Below are 23,444 nucleotides of genomic sequence, written 5' to 3'. Positions count from 1 at the left end.
CGCCTCACCCCACTCCCAAAGCTTCAGGCCATCTTCTATATAATCATTTTAGAGATAAAGACACTATGGTAAAGAGTGGTTAAATAATCTGTGAGATGGCTCAGTGGGTTAAGGTGCTTGTCACCAAGTAATCTGAGTTCAGGCCTGGTACTGGGTTCAAGTTGGTACATGACAAGAAGACATGGTGAACGGACAGAGCTGATTCCCATGTTATTCCAGACTTCCACATGTGGGTGCCAGTGCATACACACACCGAAACATAAACACCCAAAATAAATGGAAGGGAAAAAGAAGAAGCTTGATTTCTCAGCAGGCTGCATGACTCTCAGTCCCCTGCTCTCTCATCACTATGCTGTGCTAGCTTTACTATTTACATACACACACACACACACACACACTCACCCATTACTTATGCTGGGACTGTACACAGGGAGCAAAGGGGATGATAAAGCTAGAGCTGTGCTTTCCTCTCCCTTTGGCCCAATCCCCATCTTCATTGTTGAAACAACAGGCAATTTAATAGGCAGGATGGCTGGACCAGCACCCCAGGGATGACACTGAATCTGGGCTTTCTTAGTTCTGTAGGGGATAATGGGTAACTGATGTATGAAAGTTGCTTGGTCAGCTAATGTTGGCTGCTTTGAATGTGCAGTAGATGGCAGGAGAACTGAGGACCTAGATAAAAAGTGTATTCGTATATATGCAAGCACACACAGACAAATAGTAAAATACATCTTAAAAAAGTAAAGGGAGAAGAACTAAAAGCACTTGAGAGTGTGCACAGGAGGAAGCTTACATGGTGGTCTTCTGCAAACAGCAGGCCCTGCGGTGAGAAGAGACTATAGTAGATAGTTAATGTGGTTTGGAGTCTCAGTGGCTTTGTAGGGCAGTACATGTGCTACCCCTGGCTTGTTGAGTGTTATCAGAGTTTCAGTGAGAACCACTCTCCTGGGGCAAGGTGCACAGAACAGAGACAACACACCCTGTGTCCATGTGTTCAACAGGAAAAAAGTTTAAGAGCTGGCAACGACCCAAAACAGGCTGACATTTTATGCATAAATACAAAATGGCATTTTATATTTCCTCAGGTACAAAATCTAATTAGGTATTACATCCTAACAGTGGTCAGCACCAGCTACAGAAAGTTATGCTGCCAACCGCCTCTGGTTGCCCCTTCAGTGGGCACAGCAGTCTCGATGGTTGTAGACTATGTTAACACAGGAAAGTGAGCATTTTCTCAAACAGGTTTCGTTGCTTAGAGGCCAACTGGCTTCTCATCATAGAGGCAATCAGGTTGCTAGGCAGGGCAAGGCCAAGTGCGGAAGAATGGTCCTTAAACAGATCCACTAAATAAATAGATCCTGCCACTGGCAACTTTCTTCAAGTTCTGATTAATATCCCATGAAGTAATTGCTTGGCCTTCATCCAGACGCATCTTTATTCACTGCTTCTTTGTCTTGCTGACAAGACAGCCAGCCAACACTGAAACATACAGCCTGATCCAGGCGTATGTGATGCCCACCGCACAATACACTGAGGTCAGCAGCAAGGGGATGAAGGGGAACTTCAGCTTCCAGGAGGTAAAAGGGAATACGAATTCACAGCAGACTTCCAGAAGCCCCAGGCCAAGGAGGTAGAAAGTTTCCATCCAGTTAAAGAGCTGTTTTTCCTTTCTGAAGGAGAGAAGTCTGGTTTTAGAGCCGCACTTGGTTTAGTAACACTCCCAGCTCTCGCCTTCCCACCTGTACTCCCTCACTGTGAGTGACAGCCAACACTGCAGTCAGAAGACTGCATTTATGTTTCTCGGGTAAAAAAGACATTAATGTTATGCCACTCCATTAGCTCCACAATTTCATCTGCTACATTTACCATGTTGCTCAGATAAAACCAGTCTTGTATTTAGAAGACAGGTAGGGAGGGGCTGGGCACTGTGACAACAGAGTAAGAACATCCATGGAATCTGGGAGTCTAAAAAATGCCTATTCTGGTAAAACGTAAGTCACACAAAAGTTGATATTTTAATAACTTTTGAATGATTCAGTTCAGTGGCCTTATGTACACTTTTACTACTTTTAAAACATGATCCCCATGGGCTGGAGAGATGGCTCAGAGGTTAAGAGCACTGACTGTTCTTCCAAAGGTCCTGAGTTCAATTCCCAGCAACCACACAGTGGCTCATAACGATCTATAAGGAGATCTGGTGCCTTCTTCTGGCTTGCAGGCAGAAAACTGTATAAATAATAAATAAACTTTAAACACAAAAACATGATCCCCAGCAGAGGCTACAGGACTGCTTCCCTTCAACCTCCTGTCTATGCATTTGTTTATTCCAGAATCAAACAACATTCATGTTTTTATGTCTAGTTTATTTTCCTTTTCTCTCAGAGTCAAGGTCTTTCTGTGTAGCCCTGGCTGTCCTGGGACTCTCTCTGTAGAGCAGACTGGCTTCAAATTAAGAGAGCTGCCTGCCTCTGCCTTGAAAGTATGGGGATTAAAGGCCTGTGCCACCACCACCATCCAATGACTGGGTTCTTATATATACTTAGCATTTTTTCCTTGTCAAGACTCGTCCATGTTGCAGCATGTATCTGAACTCCACTCCTCTCTCTAGTATTCCATTGGAAAGACACACTGCATCTCATTTATAATTGACAGAGAGTACTTCTTAAAAATTTTTTATTTTTAAAGTTTCTTTATTGACTGACGCAATTCATAGACCAGGCTGTTATTAAACTCACAGAGATCTTTTGCTTTTGTCCCCCCCCCCCCCCAGGGCTAGTATTAAAGGCACATGCCACCATGTCTCTGCCTTATTCTCATCTTTTGACAACTACCAATAACTTAACATATTTGAGTAAATTCTCTTTCTCTCTGGTCCCTTACCTCAGGCAGGTTTCTCTGTATAACCTTGACTGTCTTAGAACTCATTCTGTAGACGAGGCTGGCCTCATACTCAAAGATCTGCCTATTTCTGCCTCCCAAGTATTGGGATCAAAGATGCAGGCACCATTGCTGGCTTTCCAATAACGTGTTACATAGTTTAAGTGTATTTTAGTTTTTTCCATTTGTATCTGTAACTATGTAACCTTATCCACAATGAATAAGGTTTTAAGTTAGGTAGTCTTCTTCATGTAACCCCCCAAATTAAGGATATAACGTAAGCTGTCATGTCAGAAGCGCAGAGTTATGGGAACTCTCTCCTCTACTTATCAAGTATTTGTAATAGATACACTACTGCTGTAACAGTAATGATTGTGTGTGCACATGTGTGTAGATGCTGCATGTACACGTGTGGAGGCCACAGGGTGAAGTTAGGTGTCTGGAACTGCTTCTCCACCTTTTTTAAGAGAAACAGTCATTTTCTGTGTATGAGTGCTTTGCCTTCGTATACACCTGTGCACTAAGCGTGGGCCTGGTGCCCAGGGAGGCCAGAAAAGGGGTTGAACCGTGAGCCTGGGGTTACAGATAGTGTTGAGTCACCGTGTGGGCGCTAGGGATCAGATGGGGGCTCTCTAGAACAGCCAGGGCTGGAACTGTTCCAGGCCTTGCCTTACTTCCTTAGACCGCACACAGAGTGCATCATTGATTGGCCACACAGGGACTGACTACAGGGGCACACAGTACCTGTTTTATGGGGCTACTAGGAATCTGAACTCCAGTCCTCCTGCCTACACAGAAAGCTCTACCACCGGAACCGTCACCCCAGCCCCAACTGAAAAACATGTTTGAAATCCTCTTTGACTATTTAAAAGCAAACATCTCACAAAAGAGAATATAACCTTAAATGTACTTCTAAAATTACCTGAATAGTGTCTTCAGTGAGGAAATACTGTAAGTGGTGAATAGCAACATGAGTAAGATTTTAATGGGAAGTTCTGTTAAAAAAGAAAAAATACAGATGACAAGACAGCACATGGACATTGTTAATATGCCTTTCTTCCTTCCTTTCCTTTTTTTAAAGACAGAGTCTGTGTACATATCCCCAGCTGGCCCAGAACTCTCTGTGTAGACCAGGCTGACTTTGAACTCACAGAGATCTACCTGCCTCTAACTTCTGAATGCCGGGATTAAAGGTATGTGCCACTACCCACCTTTTTTCTTCTTGAGACAGGGTTTCCTGTGTAAAAGAGCTCTGGCTGTCCTGGAACTTGATCCATAGACCAGGCTGGCCTCGATCTCACAGAGATCCCCCTGCCTCTGCCTCCCGAGTGCTGGGATTAAAGGGGTGTGCCGCCACCACCTGGCATATGAAGCATCTAGATCTACTCAAAACCAGGGGCAACCTGGAGGTTTATTTAAGAGAAAGAACAAAGGCCTCTTCTTCCAGAAGATTCCCAGGTATTTAAGTAGAAGCGCAGTTTTAAAGGCAGGATGGAAAGGGCATGGTGAGACGTTATATCTTTCTAAAAAGATGCCGCTTACCTGGTGCAGTGAAGAGCAGAGGGAAGAGGGAGTAATGTCCTGTTGTGGTCAGAATCAGAAAAACTTTCGCATCTCCTGCTTTTTCCACAGACAAAAGGCTAAAAATAAAAATTCTTACAATAATTCCTTAACGCAACTGAAATGTGAAATAAAGAAACATGTCTAGTATAGGACTGGCTAAAATAAACACTGATAATCCCCTCATAAAATGAATACTGATAATCCCCCTGTGAAATAAAGGCTGATTTTGTTATAAGCCAATTCAAATGAGAACTTCATGTATTTTTTTTTTAAAGCTTTATTTATTTTATGTACATGAGTGCTCTATCTGCATGTACACCTGCATGCCAGAAGAGGGCATCAGATCTCATTATAGATGATTGTGAGGCACCATGCCGTTACTGGGAAATGAACTTAGAACAGTGTTCTTAACCACTGAGCCATCTCTCCAACCCCACGTGTTTGCTTTAAAAAAGGTCCCCCATAGAAAGGTTTCCTAACTTAATGTGTATGTTTTGTCTGCATGTATGTCTGTGTACTATGTGCATGCATGTTCAGTGCCTGTGGAGGTCAGGAGGCACCAATCCCCTGGAACCAGAGTTACAAATGCCAAGAGGGTGCCGGCAACTGAGCTGGGTCCACCAGAAGAGCAGCCAGTGCTTTTAAGTGCCGAGCCATCTCTCCAGGTCCTGGATGTTGTTTTTAAAGCAATCAATAAAATGTTCCAAAGAGAATAAGGGAATAAGACAGACATCCTCCACAGAAAGAGAGGGAGAGGAGAGGAGAGAGAGAAACACTTTGCTTTGCTGAGTAATGAGTAACTGCCTTAATCAATTAAATTAATGTTGGATTGAGAGGTGCTTAGCTGAGACAGACAGGGAAACTGTACTCAAGGATTCACTTCCAAACCTATAGCTAATCTTTTTTTTTAAAATTTATTTATTATTTATACAACATTCTGCCTGCACACCAGATCTTACTTTAGATGGTCATGAGCCACCATGTGGTTGACTGGGAATTGAACTCAGGACCTTCGGAAGAACAGCGAGTGTTCTTAACCTCTGAGCCATCTCTCCAGCCCCTATAGCTAATCTTTCAGACAATCCCTGGATCTGCAAAATGAGTCAGACTAAAGTTTGGTCCAGTTTGCAATCTGAAAATTCTATGGTTCCAAAGAAAACATACTGACCATAGTTTTGACAATTTCTCATTATGTGAAAAACCCCTCAAAAACAGAAAAAGGGCAGATTCCATCCCCATTTATGTGCTGGATTTAATGAGGTGTCAAGTGGACATAGCTCCATTTACAGTGAGAAGATCACAGGACTCCATAGCATAAGGACTGCTGAAGTCCCAACTGTGACTGAGTTTCTAAGGCAGTATCGTGGTATTCAGCCCAGGGTGGCCTTTCATGATCCTTTTGCCTCAGCCTCCTCAGTACTGAGGGATACGGGCATGTGCCACCAAAATAAGTGTAAGTGTGTAACTCTGCTAAGTCACTAGCTCTCTGAGCCCTGGTTTCTGCAGATTCTATGATGGGATTGTACCAGTTTATCCTTATTACCCTAAAGGATGCTGAGCTGTTCAAAATAAAGCATGCAAACCAGTAAGTCAGGAAAGAAAAAAACAGCTCTGGAAAGTCTGAAGTGGACATAAATGGAGCCATTTTGTGATACTTGGTCCTTACTTGGTCTAACAACATGGAACAAGCAATCCCAAGGCTTTATTTTTACTGATGTGCCGAGGCCAAGGATGCCAGCCTTTCCCAGGCCACACTCCCACCTAATACCCAGACTTGTTACAGTGTTTAATCATCAACAATATAGGAACAATACATGATTTCTGCCCGTCTCAGAACCCTCACAGGTCTAAATATCCAAGCCAACCAGCCTGGTGTCCTCATTCCTTTGCCAATGTCTATTCATGAGCACAGTCATTAGGCAGTAAGACACTATGAAAGATGCCAACTCTGAGCTACTCGCTTACCTCATGGGGAGAATCGCAAGAAGTATGGCTTTTTCATGGACATGCCACCCAAACATGAAGGAACTCAAGGCACAAAGAACCAGGCATCGGAGAAAGCCTCTGGGCCCTTGGGGTTTAAACCAAAGACAGAAAACAGAGGGCTAGAAACAACAGGCAAAGACAGAACTTCAGTGTCATCAAAGTCAGCTCCACAGAAGCACGGCACAGGTAATCACAGTCTGGGTCATGTCTGAAAACAGCAGAACTAGGGGATTCTCCACTGCACTGGGATAACCCATCACCCTGGGGACAGTCCCCCAAAGCTAGCTTTACAAAAGAAAATGCAAGCCCATAGGAATATGTATTTATTTTATTAAAATAAACCTTACAACTTACTATCTGTATAATTAGCCAATATTCATTGAACTTACTAGGTCAAACTACAAAAAATCATAGATGTTTCGGGGATAATCCATTAGATTTTACCAGTTTTGTGAGCTGCAGTGTAATTCCCAATAATATAACCACTGTCCTCTATAACACAGCTTACAAATCTGAGGCTTTAAGGCTTTTTTTTTTCTCCCATTTTGTTTTTCAGGACAGGGTTTCTCTGTGTAACCCTGGTTGGCCTGGAACTCACTCTGTAGACTAGGCTAGCCTCAAACTCAGAGATTTGTCTGCCTCTGCCTCCCTGAATAGGATTAAAGGAATGAGCCACCACCAGCTTTAAAAAAAAAAAAAAAGTTTTTAAATTTATTTTTCTCTCTGGTATTATATGGATTATATATTATATGTGGGGGAAGGGCACAGTCACAGAGAGGCCAGAGGAAGGCGTTGGATATCATGCACTCTACCGCGGCACTATTCCTTTGAGACAAGGTCTCTCGTTGTACCTAGAGCTAGGCTGGTGGTCAGCAAGTCCTAGCCTTCCTCCTGCTCTCCACACTGCTGGGTTAAAGGCATGCCTGTATGTGCAGCCTTGCCTGGCAGTTTTCAATTATGGGAACCCGAGGCTCTGAATTCACTCACTGAATCACTGCCCTAGCCCCAAGGCTAGATTTTAGAATCTTTAAACCTCAGCTAAAACCTGTGAATAAACAGACCAGCAGGACTTAGTTGCCTGCACACCAGCACTGCCATACAATTAAGTGGGGCCAGGTGTTTTGCCAGGAGATTTTGATCACTTAGAAACCAAAATTAAAGCTAATGTGTAATTATTTGCAGGCTTGAGTTGTTTATGTTGAATCCTACTGAAACTGTCACAAAACTGAAGTCACCAAGCACAATATTTGACCCACAGTAGCTTTTACTTTTTTTTTTTAGACAAAGTCTTGCTATGTAGCTCAGCTTGGCCCCCAAGGAGCCGTCTTCCTGCCTCCACCTCCCCAGGAGCTAAGACTGCAGGCTGGTGCCTCCATGCCTGGCTTCGCAGCTGACTCTCATGGAATGTGCAAAGAGCCACTGCTCCTTCCAATTCATTATCACCATCAAGACAAAATATCCTGTTTTCCAGACACATTTTGATCATTTAGCCAAGAATGAGAAACACAAAACAAAGCCTGGACATTCCGCTACAGAGATTTCCTTTCTCCACACCAAACGCCATGCTTCCTACTTGGGCTTTTCTTTCTCCTCATGCCAGGATGGACAGATGGCTTAAACAGCCACTGGCAAGACTCTCTTACAGAGGCTTTTCTGGTAATCCTCCCTGTGTTCAAAGTTACTGAGAATTGCTAGGAAATACTGTAGTCTGCAGGATTTCAGCCATGGGATTTCTGCTGCAGTTGGAAAAGCTTGAAAGCTGAAATTCAGTCAGCACTGTGATAGGAAAGGCAGAGGCAGACTCAACAAATGAGAACCACACGCCAAGTTCTTACCAATATGGCCAACACTGTGCAGATGAGGGTTGCCAAAGGGGAAACGGAGGGAAGGACTGTGTGCTGGAACTGCTGAACCAAACCACTTGTCATCGAGGCCCTGGGGATCTGGCTGGGATCAAGAAGTTTCAGCTCCAAACCTAGACGGGAAGCAGACAGTTTACTTTAATCAATAGTACTCCATATCTTATGAGTAGTCAGCTCCTTGAGACTAATTTGAAAAGGCTACTAAATCTTACTGCTGCTCACAGCTGAGTTTCATGAGTTTAAGCCTGCACTGTGCTGCCTCCCCAAGATGCTTCCTTCTGGTTTCAGATGATAATCTATAGCTACAGACTAAAACTGGAAGAGCTATTTGTGCAGCGTTCAGGAACCTTGTGGTCAGGCAGCATGTGAGCAGTGATCTTCTCTACCACTTAACTGCTGCAAGCTATTTAAAGTGCAGACCATCTCACACCAAAGCTTCGCACCTTTTATTTCCTGCAGCCCTCAGTTCGTGTTCCACACAGAGCAGCTTCATTGATCTGTCACCTCGCTACTGCCTCATCTGTGCTCATGCGGCTTATTCTCGGTGCACTGAGTCCATGTTGACACCTATGTCCCTCTGTTCACTCGGCTCCCTTTGAACGATTCACCCACTCTAAATTAGGCATGCAAAGAGAACTAAATCGAGGGGTAAAGCTGCTTTGAGCATTCTCTGGTGCTGTTCCTGTGCTTACTTTCACTACCATCCTACGACCCTTAAATACAGAAATGATGAGTTCATTCCATCCCCAAACACAGAAGTTCAATAATTACTTGTCAGATGAACTAAGTCTGGAACAATGATGCAAGCCCTACCCAAAACAAACTGCAGAGTTAGGAGAGGGCAGTCAAGACAGCCCGAGCACCCATATAGCCCTGTCTTTTGCCACTGAGAGCCAGCAATGTGGGAAACACAGAGCCTACTAATATATTTCCTATACACTCCTCTCCCCTTCAGTTTTTGGTTCTTTTTTGTTTTGTTTTGAGACGCAGTCTCATGTAGCTCAAGCTAGCTTTTAACTCCTGATCCTCTTCCCTGCACCCACCAAGTGTTGTAATTACAGGTGTGTAAGCCCCACACTCAGCTCCCTCCCTTCTCGAGACAGGATCTCATGCAGTTAGTCCAGCCAAGAATGACTCTGAATCTCTCATCGTCCTGCCTCCCACCTTCCGAGAGCTGGGTCGGCAGGTGTGCCCAACCACACCTGGTTATGCAATGCTGGCAGTGAAACTAGGATTTGCTCTCCACCAGCTCAGTTAGTCCCCAGCCCCTGACTCTATCTTAAAACTAAGGACTGTTCCCCTGAGTTTCTTAAGCTGCAGCTGACTTTCCGTGTGAGGCATCTTTGGAGAGCAGGTTCACAGGTTCCTGCTCAGGCAGGGCAATCAGGCCTTGTACTGTATACAGGGCTAAGTGGTAACAGCTTTTCAAAATACAAACGTTTGAGGTTAACTTGTAAGAATGCTGTTACACTGATGCTGGACTGATGAGTGAGGGATGAACCAAATTATAATTCCTAAAAATAAATAAGTAAATAAAATATCAATTTCCCACAAGTACATAACAAAAATAGTAAAAGCCACTTTGCAGCCAGCATCTGCTACCATGTGCTCGGGCTTCGTGTCCTTACTTCAGACCTGAGCACACAGACAGGAGTAGCCCACCGGTGTCACAACCTAATCTGGGTCTGGTGGCCCCAAAGTCTGCACTACTGGTAACACCATGTGCATGCCTGGTCCCGAGAGGGTCAGAGGGAGCATCAAATCCCTTGGAACTGGAGTTACAGGTAGCTGTGAGCCGCCCGCCACGTGGGAGCTGGGAAACAAACCCAGTTCTTCCGTAAGGGCAGTAAGTGCTCTTCACTGCGGAGCCCTTGCAGTGTGCACACGTGGAGGTCAGAGGACAAGCTGAGGGAGTCAGTTTCCTCCTTCTTCTACATGGGTTCTGGAATCAAACTCAGGTTGTCAGTCCTGGCAGCAGGCACCTTTGCCTGCTGAGCCATCTTGATGGCCTAACCTAACACATTCATTCTTGCTTTCACTCCTGACAACATGCTTTGCAGGAGAGTAAAGTTCAAGAATCCCTAAAGTATTGTGGCAAAAGTAACACTAGGGTAATCGAGTGAGCTGGCAATGGTGCAGAGTCAACAATTTATGCGGAAGTTGATATCAGGAGTCAGTCAACAAACAATAGCCCAAAGCCCAAATGCAGCCTCTGACCTGCTTTTGCACAGCACTGAAGCTATTAGTAGCTTTTATCTTTTATCTTTTTTTTTTTTTTTTTTGAAGACAGGGTCATTTTTCTTATTGGTCCAATGCCCAGAGTCACAGTTCATACAGTTTTTCCCTTTTTCAAACATTTAAGTTTAAGAGTAGGGTTAACTTTGCTGAATAATGTTTTACTTAAGGCAAAAACTATCTCTAAGAAGTATCTGGATGGGGGCAGGGCTAGAGAGATGGCTTGGAGGTTTAAGAGTTCATCCAAAGAACCTGAGTTTGGTTTTGAGTACCCATGTTGGGTGACTCACATCCACCTAAACCTCCAAGTCCAAGGGGATCTGCACTTCTAGCCTCCGTGGGTACCAGCACTCAAGTACACACACCTTGTTCACATTAAAAACACCTTTCAAAAAGTGTCTAAATACTCCATCTCCTGACCCACAGAAAGCATCTACAACCTCAATGCCACAAGGAATATTTGCAAGGAATGCAGTCCACTTACTGCACAAAAGACTCAGCCGCAAGCTAGTCAGCTCTGCTCGCGCTGAGCTGACGTGCCCAAGCAATCCAGAACACACATCCAAACACAAAACACCAGTAGATGTTTCCACTTCCTGATGGACACAGTCCTTTCAGTGCTCATAGTCTAAGTGCAAAAGCTGGATACCATACCAATGACAGACAGCACTTTATCCAAGGCATTGTACAAAGCCCAGAAGTTTGGAGCCCAGTAGGCATGGCAAAGGCCTCTCTTGAAAGGAAAGAGTCGGGAAAAGACTTGTGGCAGCTGGTTCTGTTGAATGGAGAAATGAAACCGATTAAACAGTCATCAGTTTTTTCCAAATTTTAAAACAGAACAGGGAAGCTGCGTGTGGCCTAGTGCGGCATAGCCCAGCAGCCTGGGCTCCCATCTTTATCTCTGCAGGCGAGTGACCCCAGGCAGGCCACAGACCTCTTTTTGCCCTACATTTTCAACTGGCCAGTGAGGAGACACATAAGTCAGTGAACACCCATTCATGCTACTAGGAAGTCCAGCAGAGTTTACACAGGGCAGAGACTACACTGCAGTCCATCTAGGCCCACTGAAGTGCTGGGGAGTAGGGAAGACCACCTAAGACGTGGTGCTCCTCCATCTTAATAGAAGTAAAACTGCCTCTGGGGTGTAAAGAGAGAAAATATTTGAACATCTGTCCCAGGCATTTTAGTGTTTGCTGTGTACAACGGACTCCCAAGGCCTGAAGGCCAGAACCCTTAATGAGTAGGTGCATTTAAGCAGAATCCACAATGAGAACTAGCTCTCACGTGCAAGGGCACACGACCTTATCTTTGGTAGGAAAGAAAAGAGTTTTACAGTTGCTCTGTGCATTCCCTACTTTATGGTTCTTTTTAAACAACAACAAAAGCATGGCTTACGTTATTTTTTAAAAAGCAGAAATAAAATAAATGTCTTACCAAGGCTAAAAAAGGGCCCAAAGAAAGAGCAGAGATTAGGAAAACAATCAGTCCCAGGGAAATAACACGGACGAAGCTGAAGCTGCTCCACCGGACAGTGCCATCTATAGACAAGAAAAGCCAGCATTACCAGGAGCGTGAAGACGTACCCTCCAACAACAGCCCAGATGTCCTGGGAGCTACCATCCTCCCACTTCCTCCTGAGCCACCATGCCCAGTACACACTGATCTTTGTGGATGATGAAGGGCGTGTAGATCAGGACCTGAGAGATGCCTGCTGTGCTCTGTAACACTGTAAGTGCAGGGAAGAAAACAAGTATTCTGCTACGGCTGCTAAGACTTGCCTGGCTTACTTGCGGTGAAACAGTAAGATCGCAGCAGATAGACACCATAGGCTGGTGCTACATACAGGTAGATGTGCTTGAAATGGAGGAGGACAGCGAAGAGAAACGCTGCTTCCATATGCCTTTTCTAGGACACAGAAAGGGAGTTACATCACTTTAAGTTCAAGGTAGATGAATGCAATACAGAGTATCCTGGATTGGATCCTGGAACACAAGGAAGTATTAGTAGAAAATCTGAAGAAATCTGAATAAACCAATGCTGGTCTCTTAGGTTTGGTGAATGGTTGTTGAAGAAGGCAGCATTGAAGGGAAATGTCTGACTGTTGGGTACTCAAGGACTCAAAACTATTAGTGTAACTTTTCTGTACAGCCGAAATCATTATCAGAAAAAAAAAAGAAAGACCAAACCAAACCCGTCTATTTTAAAAGTGAATCCTTCTATCAAAACAAAACAAAACAACTACTACAAGACCCCAGGGTCTTGCAATATTGTTCAGGTTGGTCTCAAACTCCTGAATTCAAACAGCCCTGCCACAGAGCCTCCTGAGAGCTAAGACTACCATGTTTTGTTCTATCCCACCCAGGTAAAGTTACAACTTTTAAAAATTTTAAATTCTGTTACTAGTGTTTTCCTTGAATGTTTGTGCACAGGTGTGCAATGCCGCAGAAGCCAGAGGAGGGCTTCAGATCCCCAGGAGCTGAAGTTACAGATGGTTGTAGCTGCCATGTGGGCACTGCGAATTGAAAACAGGTCCTCTGAAAGGGCAGCCAGGGTTCTTAACTGCTGAGGCCTCTCTCTAGGCCAATGACTATGCCTTAGTGGATATTTTGTAAAAATAAAAAGAAATGTGGCATCTGGTATCTACAACCTCATCGCCACAAGGAGCTTCTATAAGGAAGGTAGTCCATCCCCTGTAACTGTACACACTTAGTGCACATAAACTCATAGGCATAACATACATACATACATATAAAATAATAGTTAAATCATTATTCATCAGATACACAGTAAGCATCACACCTGATGCTAAGATACAGAGTATGTCATCAGTAACCACAAACTATATTCTAAGGAGCCAAAGTCAGTATAGGTGACCTGGCCAAAGAGGAGCTAGGATCAGAGGATGAATGAATATAATCTATAATGTGAGAAAAACAATTGTTTTGTGTGTATAGGTTGTACTGGGACAACATACTACTACTGAGCTACATACTCAGTCTATTCAAAACCAAAACTCCAGTTGGAGCACTTGCCTAGTGTGTCTACGACCCTGAGTTCTATCTTCATCATGGTCTCACTGTCGCCCAGACTGGCCCTGAATTCTTAGGTCTAAAGGATCCACCTACCTCAGTCTTTCAAACAGCTTGGACTATAGAGTACACTACCATGTCTGGATAAGGAGACTAAATATGCTACTTATCCACAAAAGTAAAGGTATATAAAACCTCAGACAAACCCAACAAAAGAAGTCAGAGTTCTACCTACCTCACAGGAATTGGAGAAGAACCAAATACAGCTTTGGTAAGCCCCGTGTGAGCCATATAGTTTATTAACATTAATATGGAAACCTGGGTCTTTTGATTTCAAATTCCATATTGCCATCACACTATTCTAACTAACCTAGAAGCTTCTCATTGAAAAACACCATTATCATTTATACAGCAAACGCTGTTGGAGATTCCACCTGACAGAAAGAGAGCAGCCAAACACAGAACTCTAATCCACATCTGCCACATTGTATTAAGTTGTTAGTATATTATTTTCTCATCTGTAACATAAAGAAAAATTATCATCTAAAGAGTAGGTAGAATTTGTGGAAGTAGCAATAAAAGTGTGTATATGGTAAAATTCTGAACAGTGGGTCAAATAATTTATCTGTTGTCCACTACAATGTTATTTTAAAAACTAAAAACTAAAGGGGGAAATCTACTTAGGTTCTTCTGCATTTACCTGAAATAACCGTGCAATGGACAGCAGCATTAATCCAGATAAAAAGCCATTGTACTGGAAATGAATATCTGGATGGATGTCAAGGAAGATGGCACTAGATTCACAAGTGGGGTATAAATATATAGAGAACTTGTGGATGCTTTCTTAATGAGTGAACTAAACATAATAGTTTAACTGGTTTTCAAAATTCAATACTCAGGGACAAAGTATTTTAATAACCAGAATCCAGCAACCTTGGAGAGAACAGAGTTTGAGTTTGGGGAGTTATGTAACCCAGATCAAGCCCCCTTTCGAAAGAAGCTCACATTTCATGATCATCACTACACAAAGAATGAACCTGTTAGTTCATAGCAGAGTACCAGAACAGGATATAGAATGCTAAGGATACGGTCTACAATTAATAACCCGAAGTTCCAGAGCAGCAGCACGGACAGAATAAACTTGGGTTTCTCTGTGAGGTCTTTGCTTGTTCTTTTCCCATCAATGCATTTACAGCACCTACGTGGGCACACCAGGAGAGAGACAAATAACTTTTCATTTTGTCACAACATTACACACTTCTGCACAGAGCCATTTCTGACAAACTGTCCATGGTGTCCATGGTTGACCTCAGGGTCAATTCCACATCTTTTCCTCAGGTATGCAGATCGGAAACAGTGCTCATTTAATAAAACTAAAGCCAACAAGCAGCAATCTCAGACCTCTAAGCAAGGATTAAAAAAAAAAAAAGAGAAGGCACACATTCAGTCCTCAAGAGTGAAAAGTGTGGGCCCAGGGTGTAGCTCAGTTGGTAGAGTGCTGGCCTACCCCACAGGGGTCCTGCACCAACTGAGCACAGTGTACATGCCTGTATTCCAACTCTGACAAGTAGAAGTTCAAAGTCATCATCAACAACACAGCAGTTTTCAAGCCAACCTGAGCTACGTTAAGACCTTGTCTTAAAAAATGAAAGAAGAAAAGTGAAGGAGTGAAAAATGCAAGGCAGAATGGTACAGGCTAAGTGTGAGCAAGACTCTGACTAGTTCAATCCCCAATGTATATGCATGACCCATCCACACACACTCAAGAGTTAGCCATGCCAACTCCACACTAGCCTTGGGCTACACAGTGAGACCCTGTCTCAATTCCTCACTGCGATGATGATGACAATGTTTATCTAAGGGGCTTGGGAGATGGCTCCATCAGTGACGTATTTGCTGTATAAGCACGAGGACTTGAGTTCACTCCCTAGAACCAACATTTACAAAACAAATGGCCGAGCGTAGTACATGTAGTCCTAGAGTCAGGAGGCAGAGCCAGGTGGGTCTCTGGGGACTGTCATCCATTTTGTTTTTTGAGATGGGGTCAGGATGGTCACAGCATCAAGGATCTGCTTGCATCCACCTTCTCAGAAATGGGATCACACATGTATACCACATGCCTGCCTTTTTCACATGGCACTTGCTCGTTTGTGTATCTGTGTACCATGTGCGTGTCTGGCTCCTGCGGGTCAGAAGAGGGCATTGGACCCCTTGGATCTGAAGTTATAGACAGTTGTGAGCTGCCAAGAGGGTGCTGGGAATCAAACCTTTGTCCTCTGCAAGAACAGCAAATGTTCTAAACTGCTGAACCACCTCTCCAGCACGCCATATGATAATCTGAGTTTACTGGAATGAAACTCCCTAACTTTCGTGACACACAGTGGATATATGTGCATGGATATATATGTGTATGTATTATGTGTACGCATGTCCCACAAAATAGGGCAGGTCACAAAAGCCTCTGGGCGTGGCCAAAAAGAAAGGAAGGCGTGTGGGGTTACTCTGAGGGAGAGAATTGGTCCTGGAATTCTATCTGGATTAGTTCTTTTACATCATCTTCTCATTCCACCACCTCAGAACCCTAACTTATTCCCACTTCACAAAACCTCGCACTACTGTGCCCTATAATTACTCTCAGGCAAGTTAAAGCTCAGCTTGGGTTTTTGCTGTGTCAGGATCTGTTATTACATGCACAGGGTTGTGTCCCCTGTAAATCAGCAGTATACATTTTTTCCACACCTTCCACACTCTCAACTGTCCATACAGCGTGACCTTTGCCACTTACTCGTGAACAGCATACACAAAGAGTGCATCTGTCAGGATGACAGAGAACCTTTGGAAAAGCAACGTTCTTGAGCTGCAGTAGTTCAGGTTCTGAATATTAAGCATCTCTTGATCAAAGTATTTGGCAATATGTGATAAGGCGTACTCAAACCATGCAAAAAAAGGGGGGTAATCCAAGGTCCACTGTGAAGTTGCCTGTGATTAAAAAAAAAAAAAAATCAAAATTAAAACATACCCTAAGTAGCTCAACAAGGTGTAAATATTTAAAACTGTTCACTAGTCTTTCAAACAGCATCATGAAGTGGAGTTGCACTGAGAATGCCCTAACTACACAGAGCAACTCCTCCATGAGGAGAGCTGAGACACATGGGCAGGATGCACATGGCTATACACCCAGCACTGAGGAGGCCGAGGCAAGAGGATTTTGAGTCTCAGGCCCGCTTGAGATTCCTTGGCCACATATCAAGGATACACGCTAATTATAATCTTCTGTCTCTGCACTTAAAAAAATTAAGAATTTAAATCATGTTTTTAATGTGAGAGTCTCTTTCCTGCACGACTACAGGTGCACCATGGTCCGCCTGGTGCCCTGCAGGTCTGAGAGGGTGTCGGGCTCCCCTGGGACTGGAGTTACAGATGGTTGTGAACCATCATGTAGGAGCTAGGACTCGAACCTGTTCCTCTGCAAGAACAAGTGCTCTGAACCAGAGCCAATTCTCAAGTCCCTTGTTACTCTTTTCATTGAAAATTTCTTTTGGTTTTTTGAGACAGGGTTTCTCTATGGAACCTTGGCTGTCCTTGACTCGCTTTGTAGACCAGCCTCGAATCCACAGTGATCCACCTGCCTCTGTCTCCCTGAGCGCTGGGATTACAGGCGTGCAACACCATGCCTGGCTGAAAATTTCTTTCTCTGCAAGTCTAGTACAGGCTCACTGGATACTGGTTCTTCACATGGATTATGGCTCAAGGTCTCTCTGTGATTAAAAAATAAATAACACTTAGCCTCATTCCCAGTCTCGGTCCCTGCTTATAAGAATTAATGATACAGTTGAGATGTGAAGTGAATAAGTAATTAAATTAAAAAGAAAAGAACCAATGACAGACACCTGCTAGGTCTGCAGAAACCCTGATCTGTTTACACCCCTGCAGGGTAAAACCCAGGAGGTTTGGATGGCCCCAGGTAAACCCAGAGGCTTTGGTCACCAACTTCTACACTTACGAAACCGCCCTCTCTACTTCCAAGCCTCCAATGTAGAATGTAAGCGAAATGACCCACTGAACTTAGGAAAGAAAACTACAAATTCTATTTTTCTCATTCTTTACAATTACTATTTTAACAGTATATTAACAGTAGTGGCTTTGCAATGTACACAGACGAGTTCACGAGAACATACTCAGCATACTCAGAAATGACTTCTTGCTAGGATATGGACAATTCAAAAGTTTAGAAAAATCCACATAATTCTAAAAACTCAATTTAGACTTAATTTGTATCTTCTCATTAGAATTTAAAATGTCAGAGCTCAATCTCTCCTGAAAAAAAGATGCCTGTTTTTTTTTTTTTTTTTGCAAGTTAAAGACTTTCTTCTGACTTTAGTTTACTGACACATTTACATACTTTAAAAATAGTGAGTTGGAAATCGTCAAAGACGTGGCTGCTGGTAAGCGACGGCCATTTTTCCAGAACAGAGAGTCCTTGGGCTTCCGCTGCCATCCCCATTCTACACTCCCTTTAGCCTCTCTGCACACCATCCCTGTCCCACACAAACCACCACACTGGGCACGTGTGCACCCCAAGGGTTTCTATCTGGGGCCATCTTTTTACCTAGATAGGTTTTTAAGCTAGTATTTCCTTCCAGTCACTCCACTAAGAGTGATGGGGACGAGAAATCTGGGCCAAACCCTGGTTTTCAAACACTAAAACAGCCAACGTGTCCATTCAAAGATACAAACAATTTTTCGCTCAATAGATAAATGGTCCCTTCAGTGTCTTTCCCAGCCAGTTGGCCTCTTCAAGGTCAGTGAGGAAAGGTGAGGTCACAACTAAGGAGGACTCTACTGACAACCCACTTTCCACCTGCCTACTCTCCTGGGAAGGCATGAAGAGACTACCCGGTCAACTCCACCCTGTCCAGCGTATGTCCTGCTGAGCCTCCTAGCCACAGCACTGCACGCCGGTTTGCTAATTTTCCCTCCCTGTTAGAAAGAACAGGGAGGCACCGGCATGTCTTCTTTGTCAAGTAAGTACACACAGGAGAGCCCTGGCACAGGGAGAGTGGTCCTCAGGTGGTGGGGAGTGTGAAGGCTTTAGAAGTGAAAGAACACCTAGAGAGAACAGAATTAAAAGGGATAGATAAGGACCACAGACAGAGCCTGAGAGGACCAGCTTCTTAAGGGGTGTGAAAATAAAGTTACAAAGGAGACTCAGAAGGAAGTCAAGAGAAAAACGAGGAATGGCAAAGCAGAGGGCTGCTTTTTCATACATAGACAATGCTAACAGTGAATGTTTACCAAGTACTTAGCATTGCGCCAAGTGCTTCCTATTTGTTTCGTCTTAATTAGCATCATTTCACAATGGCAGACGTCTTGCAAATATCACTCAGCACGGTCATGAAATAGCAGAGCTGTCAAACCTGGACATTCTGAAACCACCGCTGAAGCTCTGGACTAGCCTACATAGCACTTTTCTTGGTTGGTGTCCACACATGTAAACCGTGACCCCTCAGGCTAAACAGTCACTCAAAGCTCCCCAGCACGTCTATGAAATATTGACAGTACTACTATGTAAAGTAAATCCAGTCCCCTAGAACAACTGTGGTTAGGTTTCCCTGCACTGACTGGGAAATAAAGCCAGGTGAGGATGCAGCTCAGCTAATAGTGTGCTTGTCCAGCATGTACAAAGTCTGGGATCCCCAGCACTGTATAGATATTGGCTCATCCTCAGCCACATAATGAATTAAAGGCCAGTGTGGGCTACATGACACCATCTTCAAAAACAACGAGGCTGGAGAGATGGCCAGTGGTTAAGAGTGCATACTGTTCTCACAGAGGACCTGAGTTCAGTTCCCAACACTGATGTCGAGCGGCTCACAACTGCCCATAACTCCAGCTGCTGAAGATCTGATGCCCTCTCTGGTCTCTGTGGGCCCTTACTCAAATGCATGAATAAAAATTAAAATCTTAAAAACAACCCTGCAAAACTCAGAGTACCACTGTTTTAGTTGTCTCCTTGTGAGTATGCCTAGCCATGCAATGCATATGGAGGCCAGAGGTTGACATCACATCCATCCTTAGCCACTTCTCCACCTTAGATTTTGAGACTAGACCTGAGGCTCACTGATTTGCTTAGACTGGCTAGCCAGAGAACTTTAGATTTGCCTGTCTCTGCCTCCTCAGCACTGGTATTACAGATGCATGCCAACACAGCCAGCTTCGTAAGTGGGTGCTGGCCACCTAAACTCTGGTCCTCACGATTATGTAATAAGCACTTTACCAAAAAAACAAAAACCTGTTCTCTCATCTCAACATGTGTGTTGTGGCATATATACATATGTGCACACAAATTTGTGCATGCACAAAAAACAATAAAAGGATTTTTAAAAAGATTTATTTTTAGCTATGTGCATATTTGTGGAGGGGTGTGTATACACATGATTGCAAGTAACTGCAGAGGCCTCGTGCTTCGATCCTCTCTGGAGCTGGAGTTACAAACAGCATTTCTTCACCCGATGTGGATGCTAGGAATTGAGCTCAGGTCCTCTGGTAGAGTATGTATATATGCCACAGCACACATGTTGAGGTGAGAGAACAGTTTTCTAGTTTAAAAAAATTAATAGTGTGTGTCCATACCATGTCATGTGTGTGGAGGTTGAGGGACAAACTGCAGAGTGGCTCTCTCCTTCCACCACATGACAGGTTGTCAGACCTGGCTCCAGGGCCACTGTCCTGGCCTGGAGTGGTTCACTTATGTCAGTTAACAGATCCACTGAGGACTTCATTCACAACAGGCAAGTGCTCAAAACCGGGTCATATTCCCAGTCCTGAAAATCTGATTTAAGAGCAACAATCTAAAGGTGACGCTACACAGCATTTCTTTTGCTGTTGATTCGTTTCTGAGATAGTATGTGGCTATGTAGTCCAGGCCAGCCTTGACCCTTTTCACCCCACCTCAACAGCTACTGCTAGGTTACAGGTACATGCCACCACTTCAGCTTACATATAATCTTTAAAAGGTAAAACTGAAACTTACCTCATAATACCACTGAGATACTGGCAAACTGTGAGTGATAGCAAGCCAATTTCGGTGTACTTCAAAATCTGTGGAATGGCTACACAAGCCAATCAAAGGAACAAATGAGATTTTGAAACAGCTGTATCTCATATCCTATAAAATGACATGGCATGCACACATGTACAAAGTCCTCAAACATCTCACTTATTAGGGGTCAGAAGGTTAGGGCCCTCTCTGTAGTTGTTGGAGGATCCAGGAGTTTGTGATGGGGTCTCAGAGATATCCAAGGGCTGAGAAGGTCTCAAACAGGTTCTCAGACCACAGCATAAGTGACATTCTCTTTCTCAAACAATTCTAACAAAATCCATAATCTAGAAAATGCCTTACAAAAGAGCTTTAAGTTTTTAAAATTACATTTATATGACTGTGTGTGTTGATCATGTGTGAAAGCCAGAGGACAATGTATGGGAGCTGGTTTTCTCCTTCCACTCTTTATGTCCTGGGGATGAAACCGAGGTTGCCAGGAGGGCTCTCTACCCACTGAGCATCTCATGAGTGCAAGGACTTCTGCTGTTTTCAGACAGGGTGTCAAACAGCAACCGCAGTGATGTATTAGGTAAGGGCACGTTCTGAAACCTTAAGCAGTTTGTCACTGTGCACACACTTACAGAGCACAGTTCCACAAACGGATACAACTCCGACATCCCTAGAGAATAAATTCGGGCTGGAAAGGTGGCTAAGAGGACTTGTTGCTCTTCCAGTGGACCCAAGTTCCAACACCCACACTGAGCTGCTCACAATGTCCTCTCACTCCAGCTCCAAAGGATCCAACACCTTCTTCTGGCCTCTAAGGGTGACCCTCCCCACCTCCCACCGACACACACGAAATTTTTTTTTTTTTTTAAGGAGAACATACAATTTTACAGGACAATCACTGTATATACATACATATATATGTATATAGTCTATTAGTGACAGAAACACTGTCATTAAATGATACATTACTGCATTTAGTATCCAGCGTGATGGACAGACTAACCAGTGGCTGGAGTGAATACAGAGTGCAGCAGCTAAGAAGGTATTCTAGGACAAGATTAAGTATTGGACCAAGGCAAGTATTCAAAGTACCTGAGGATATATATTTTTGGTTGAAATAACTAAAACAGAAAAATACTGTTTAAGAGGAGTTGGGGGGGGTCTCTTCAGATAGGAAAGATGTTTTTGCTTTGCTTTCTGCCAACCAACTGCTTCTTTTCCCAAGTTACTTTGCTTAACTCATACAACGCAGTATTTATATTCACATAATACATTATAATGGACACGCATTCTGCACAAATGGCTCTCTCACACTAAACGAGAGATCATGACCTTGAATTAAAGGATACAAATAAGCCCTAAACTAAGAAGTGTGAAGATCCGGGGGAGGCTGGGTGCGTGTCTGTGTGTCTGTGAGCACATACTCAAGGCCTGCACAGCAAGGATGGGTGAAGTGATGGCAAAACTTATTAGATGTGGATACTGAACACCCACTGTCCACACGCAGCTAAGCGCTGCATATACTTTCCACAGCCCGTGTGGCCACCTCTCTTCCTTTTCACCTCTTCAGCCACAATGACAACTTTCTGTACCTAGAATTCTAGGTTATTCCTAATTACAGGGCTTTTGCACTTTCTCTTTCCTAGGCCTTAAGTGTTTTTCACCTTGGTTATTCTTTTTCATACTGAGAATTTGTACTCAAACATCACCTCCTACAAGGGTTAAAAGCCCTGCCAGTCCATTACTGTCTCTTTTAAAAACCTTCTCTAAGAGTCTGAAAGTTTGGCGCTCCCAATTCCCCGGAAGACGAGGTCCTGAAACGCTACTTTGACCACTGAATCTTCGGTATTTAAGACGCCGACCGGTCTTTTAAGCAGCAGGTCCTACTGGCTGAAAGGCTGGTGGAGGTGGGTGTCATTAACTCACAGACGGAGGATGAGGGCCCTGAAACTCATCAACTCGGAACTGACTTGCCCGACCTTAGACGGCGTTAAATCCCACCCTCGGCAGACATGGCTATATGCTAGCTCTCGGGTGAAGTCCCAACCACCTCGGCAGAAAGCTTAGCAAAGGCGGAGAGAACACATGGCATTTCTTCCTCGTACCCCAAACATCCATCCAAGTCTCGCCCACCCTGCCGACCGCGGGGTCTTCCCGCTCAGCCCCTGGCTCTGCAGGTCCTTACTAGGTGGGGATGAGAAGGCACTTGAGGAGTGTCACCCCGAGAGCCAAAGCCGAAAACCAATGGTCACTACCAGCCGCAAGCCTGAACGCCGCCATTGCTGGAGTCCCGTCACTTCCGGGACGCTGCGCATGCGGAGAAGGCCTTCGAAGGCGGCGCCCGGGAGCTCTGCGCATGCGCCGGCCGCGCGGGGCGCAGGCTGGAAAGAGCGCCAGGGTTTAAACCAGTCGCCCCGTCCCTGTCGTCTCTCAAGCTGGGAGGAGTTAGCCGCGCCCGTGCAGAACCTCCGTGGTGACAGTTTTAAAATTCATTCGTTCGTATTGGTTGTTGTTCGTACGTGTTTCCATTCAAATAGTGGTTGGGCGTCTGCCTCGGGTCTTCCTTCTTGATTGGTCTGGGAAACCCACGTGAGAAAACCGGACCTGTTCAAAGTGGTTCTGAAGGAAACAGTTGTCATTCGTTCGTCACGCAGATGAAAGTCTTTGGAATGGGAACACCGAGAGCCCGTCGGAACTGGAAGTTAAACTCAGAGAATGGTTTGAGCAGAGATACAGAGCTGAAGGCATTTCGATTCTAGTGTCGTTGAGCTAGGCTTGCCCTGAAGCACCTGCCCCTTGCGGAGGCAGGAGTCTCACACTTCTAAGAGTTTTGTTTTA

The 23,444-nt window shown here is 44.3% G+C and overlaps 1 protein-coding gene across 3 annotated transcripts; it reads right to left on the bottom strand.

Annotated features, from left to right (window-relative positions):
* Positions 1–990: 990 nt before the first annotated feature.
* Alg8 (ALG8 alpha-1,3-glucosyltransferase) lies at positions 991–22,907 on the bottom strand. 3 transcript variants are annotated; one of them, XM_021634809.2, is made up of 13 exons: positions 22,792–22,907; positions 20,589–20,667; positions 16,341–16,534; positions 14,644–14,753; positions 14,256–14,323; positions 12,305–12,431; positions 11,961–12,064; positions 11,181–11,301; positions 8,265–8,404; positions 6,409–6,548; positions 4,423–4,520; positions 3,803–3,875; positions 991–1,673 (listed from the first exon to the last, which is right to left on the bottom strand). In XM_021634809.2, exons 1-13 carry the CDS (start codon positions 22,884–22,886, stop codon positions 1,442–1,444), a joined length of 1,581 nt encoding a protein of 526 aa, XP_021490484.1. In that variant the 5' UTR covers positions 22,887–22,907; the 3' UTR covers positions 991–1,441. The 3 variants fall into 3 exon arrangements, with proteins under 3 accessions (XP_021490484.1, XP_060223581.1, XP_060223582.1); XM_060367598.1 differs by lacking the exon at positions 22,792–22,907 and adding an exon at positions 22,712–22,767; XM_060367599.1 differs by lacking the exon at positions 16,341–16,534 and having other exon boundaries at positions 22,712–22,848.
* Between the last annotated feature and the right edge of the window lie 537 nt (positions 22,908–23,444).

This window comes from Meriones unguiculatus, chromosome 14 (genome assembly GCF_030254825.1).
Source record: "Meriones unguiculatus strain TT.TT164.6M chromosome 14, Bangor_MerUng_6.1, whole genome shotgun sequence".
NCBI lineage: Eukaryota > Metazoa > Chordata > Mammalia > Rodentia > Muridae > Meriones > Meriones unguiculatus.
Note: the sequence above shows the minus strand (reverse complement) of the source record. Positions and strands in the feature narration are given on the sequence as shown.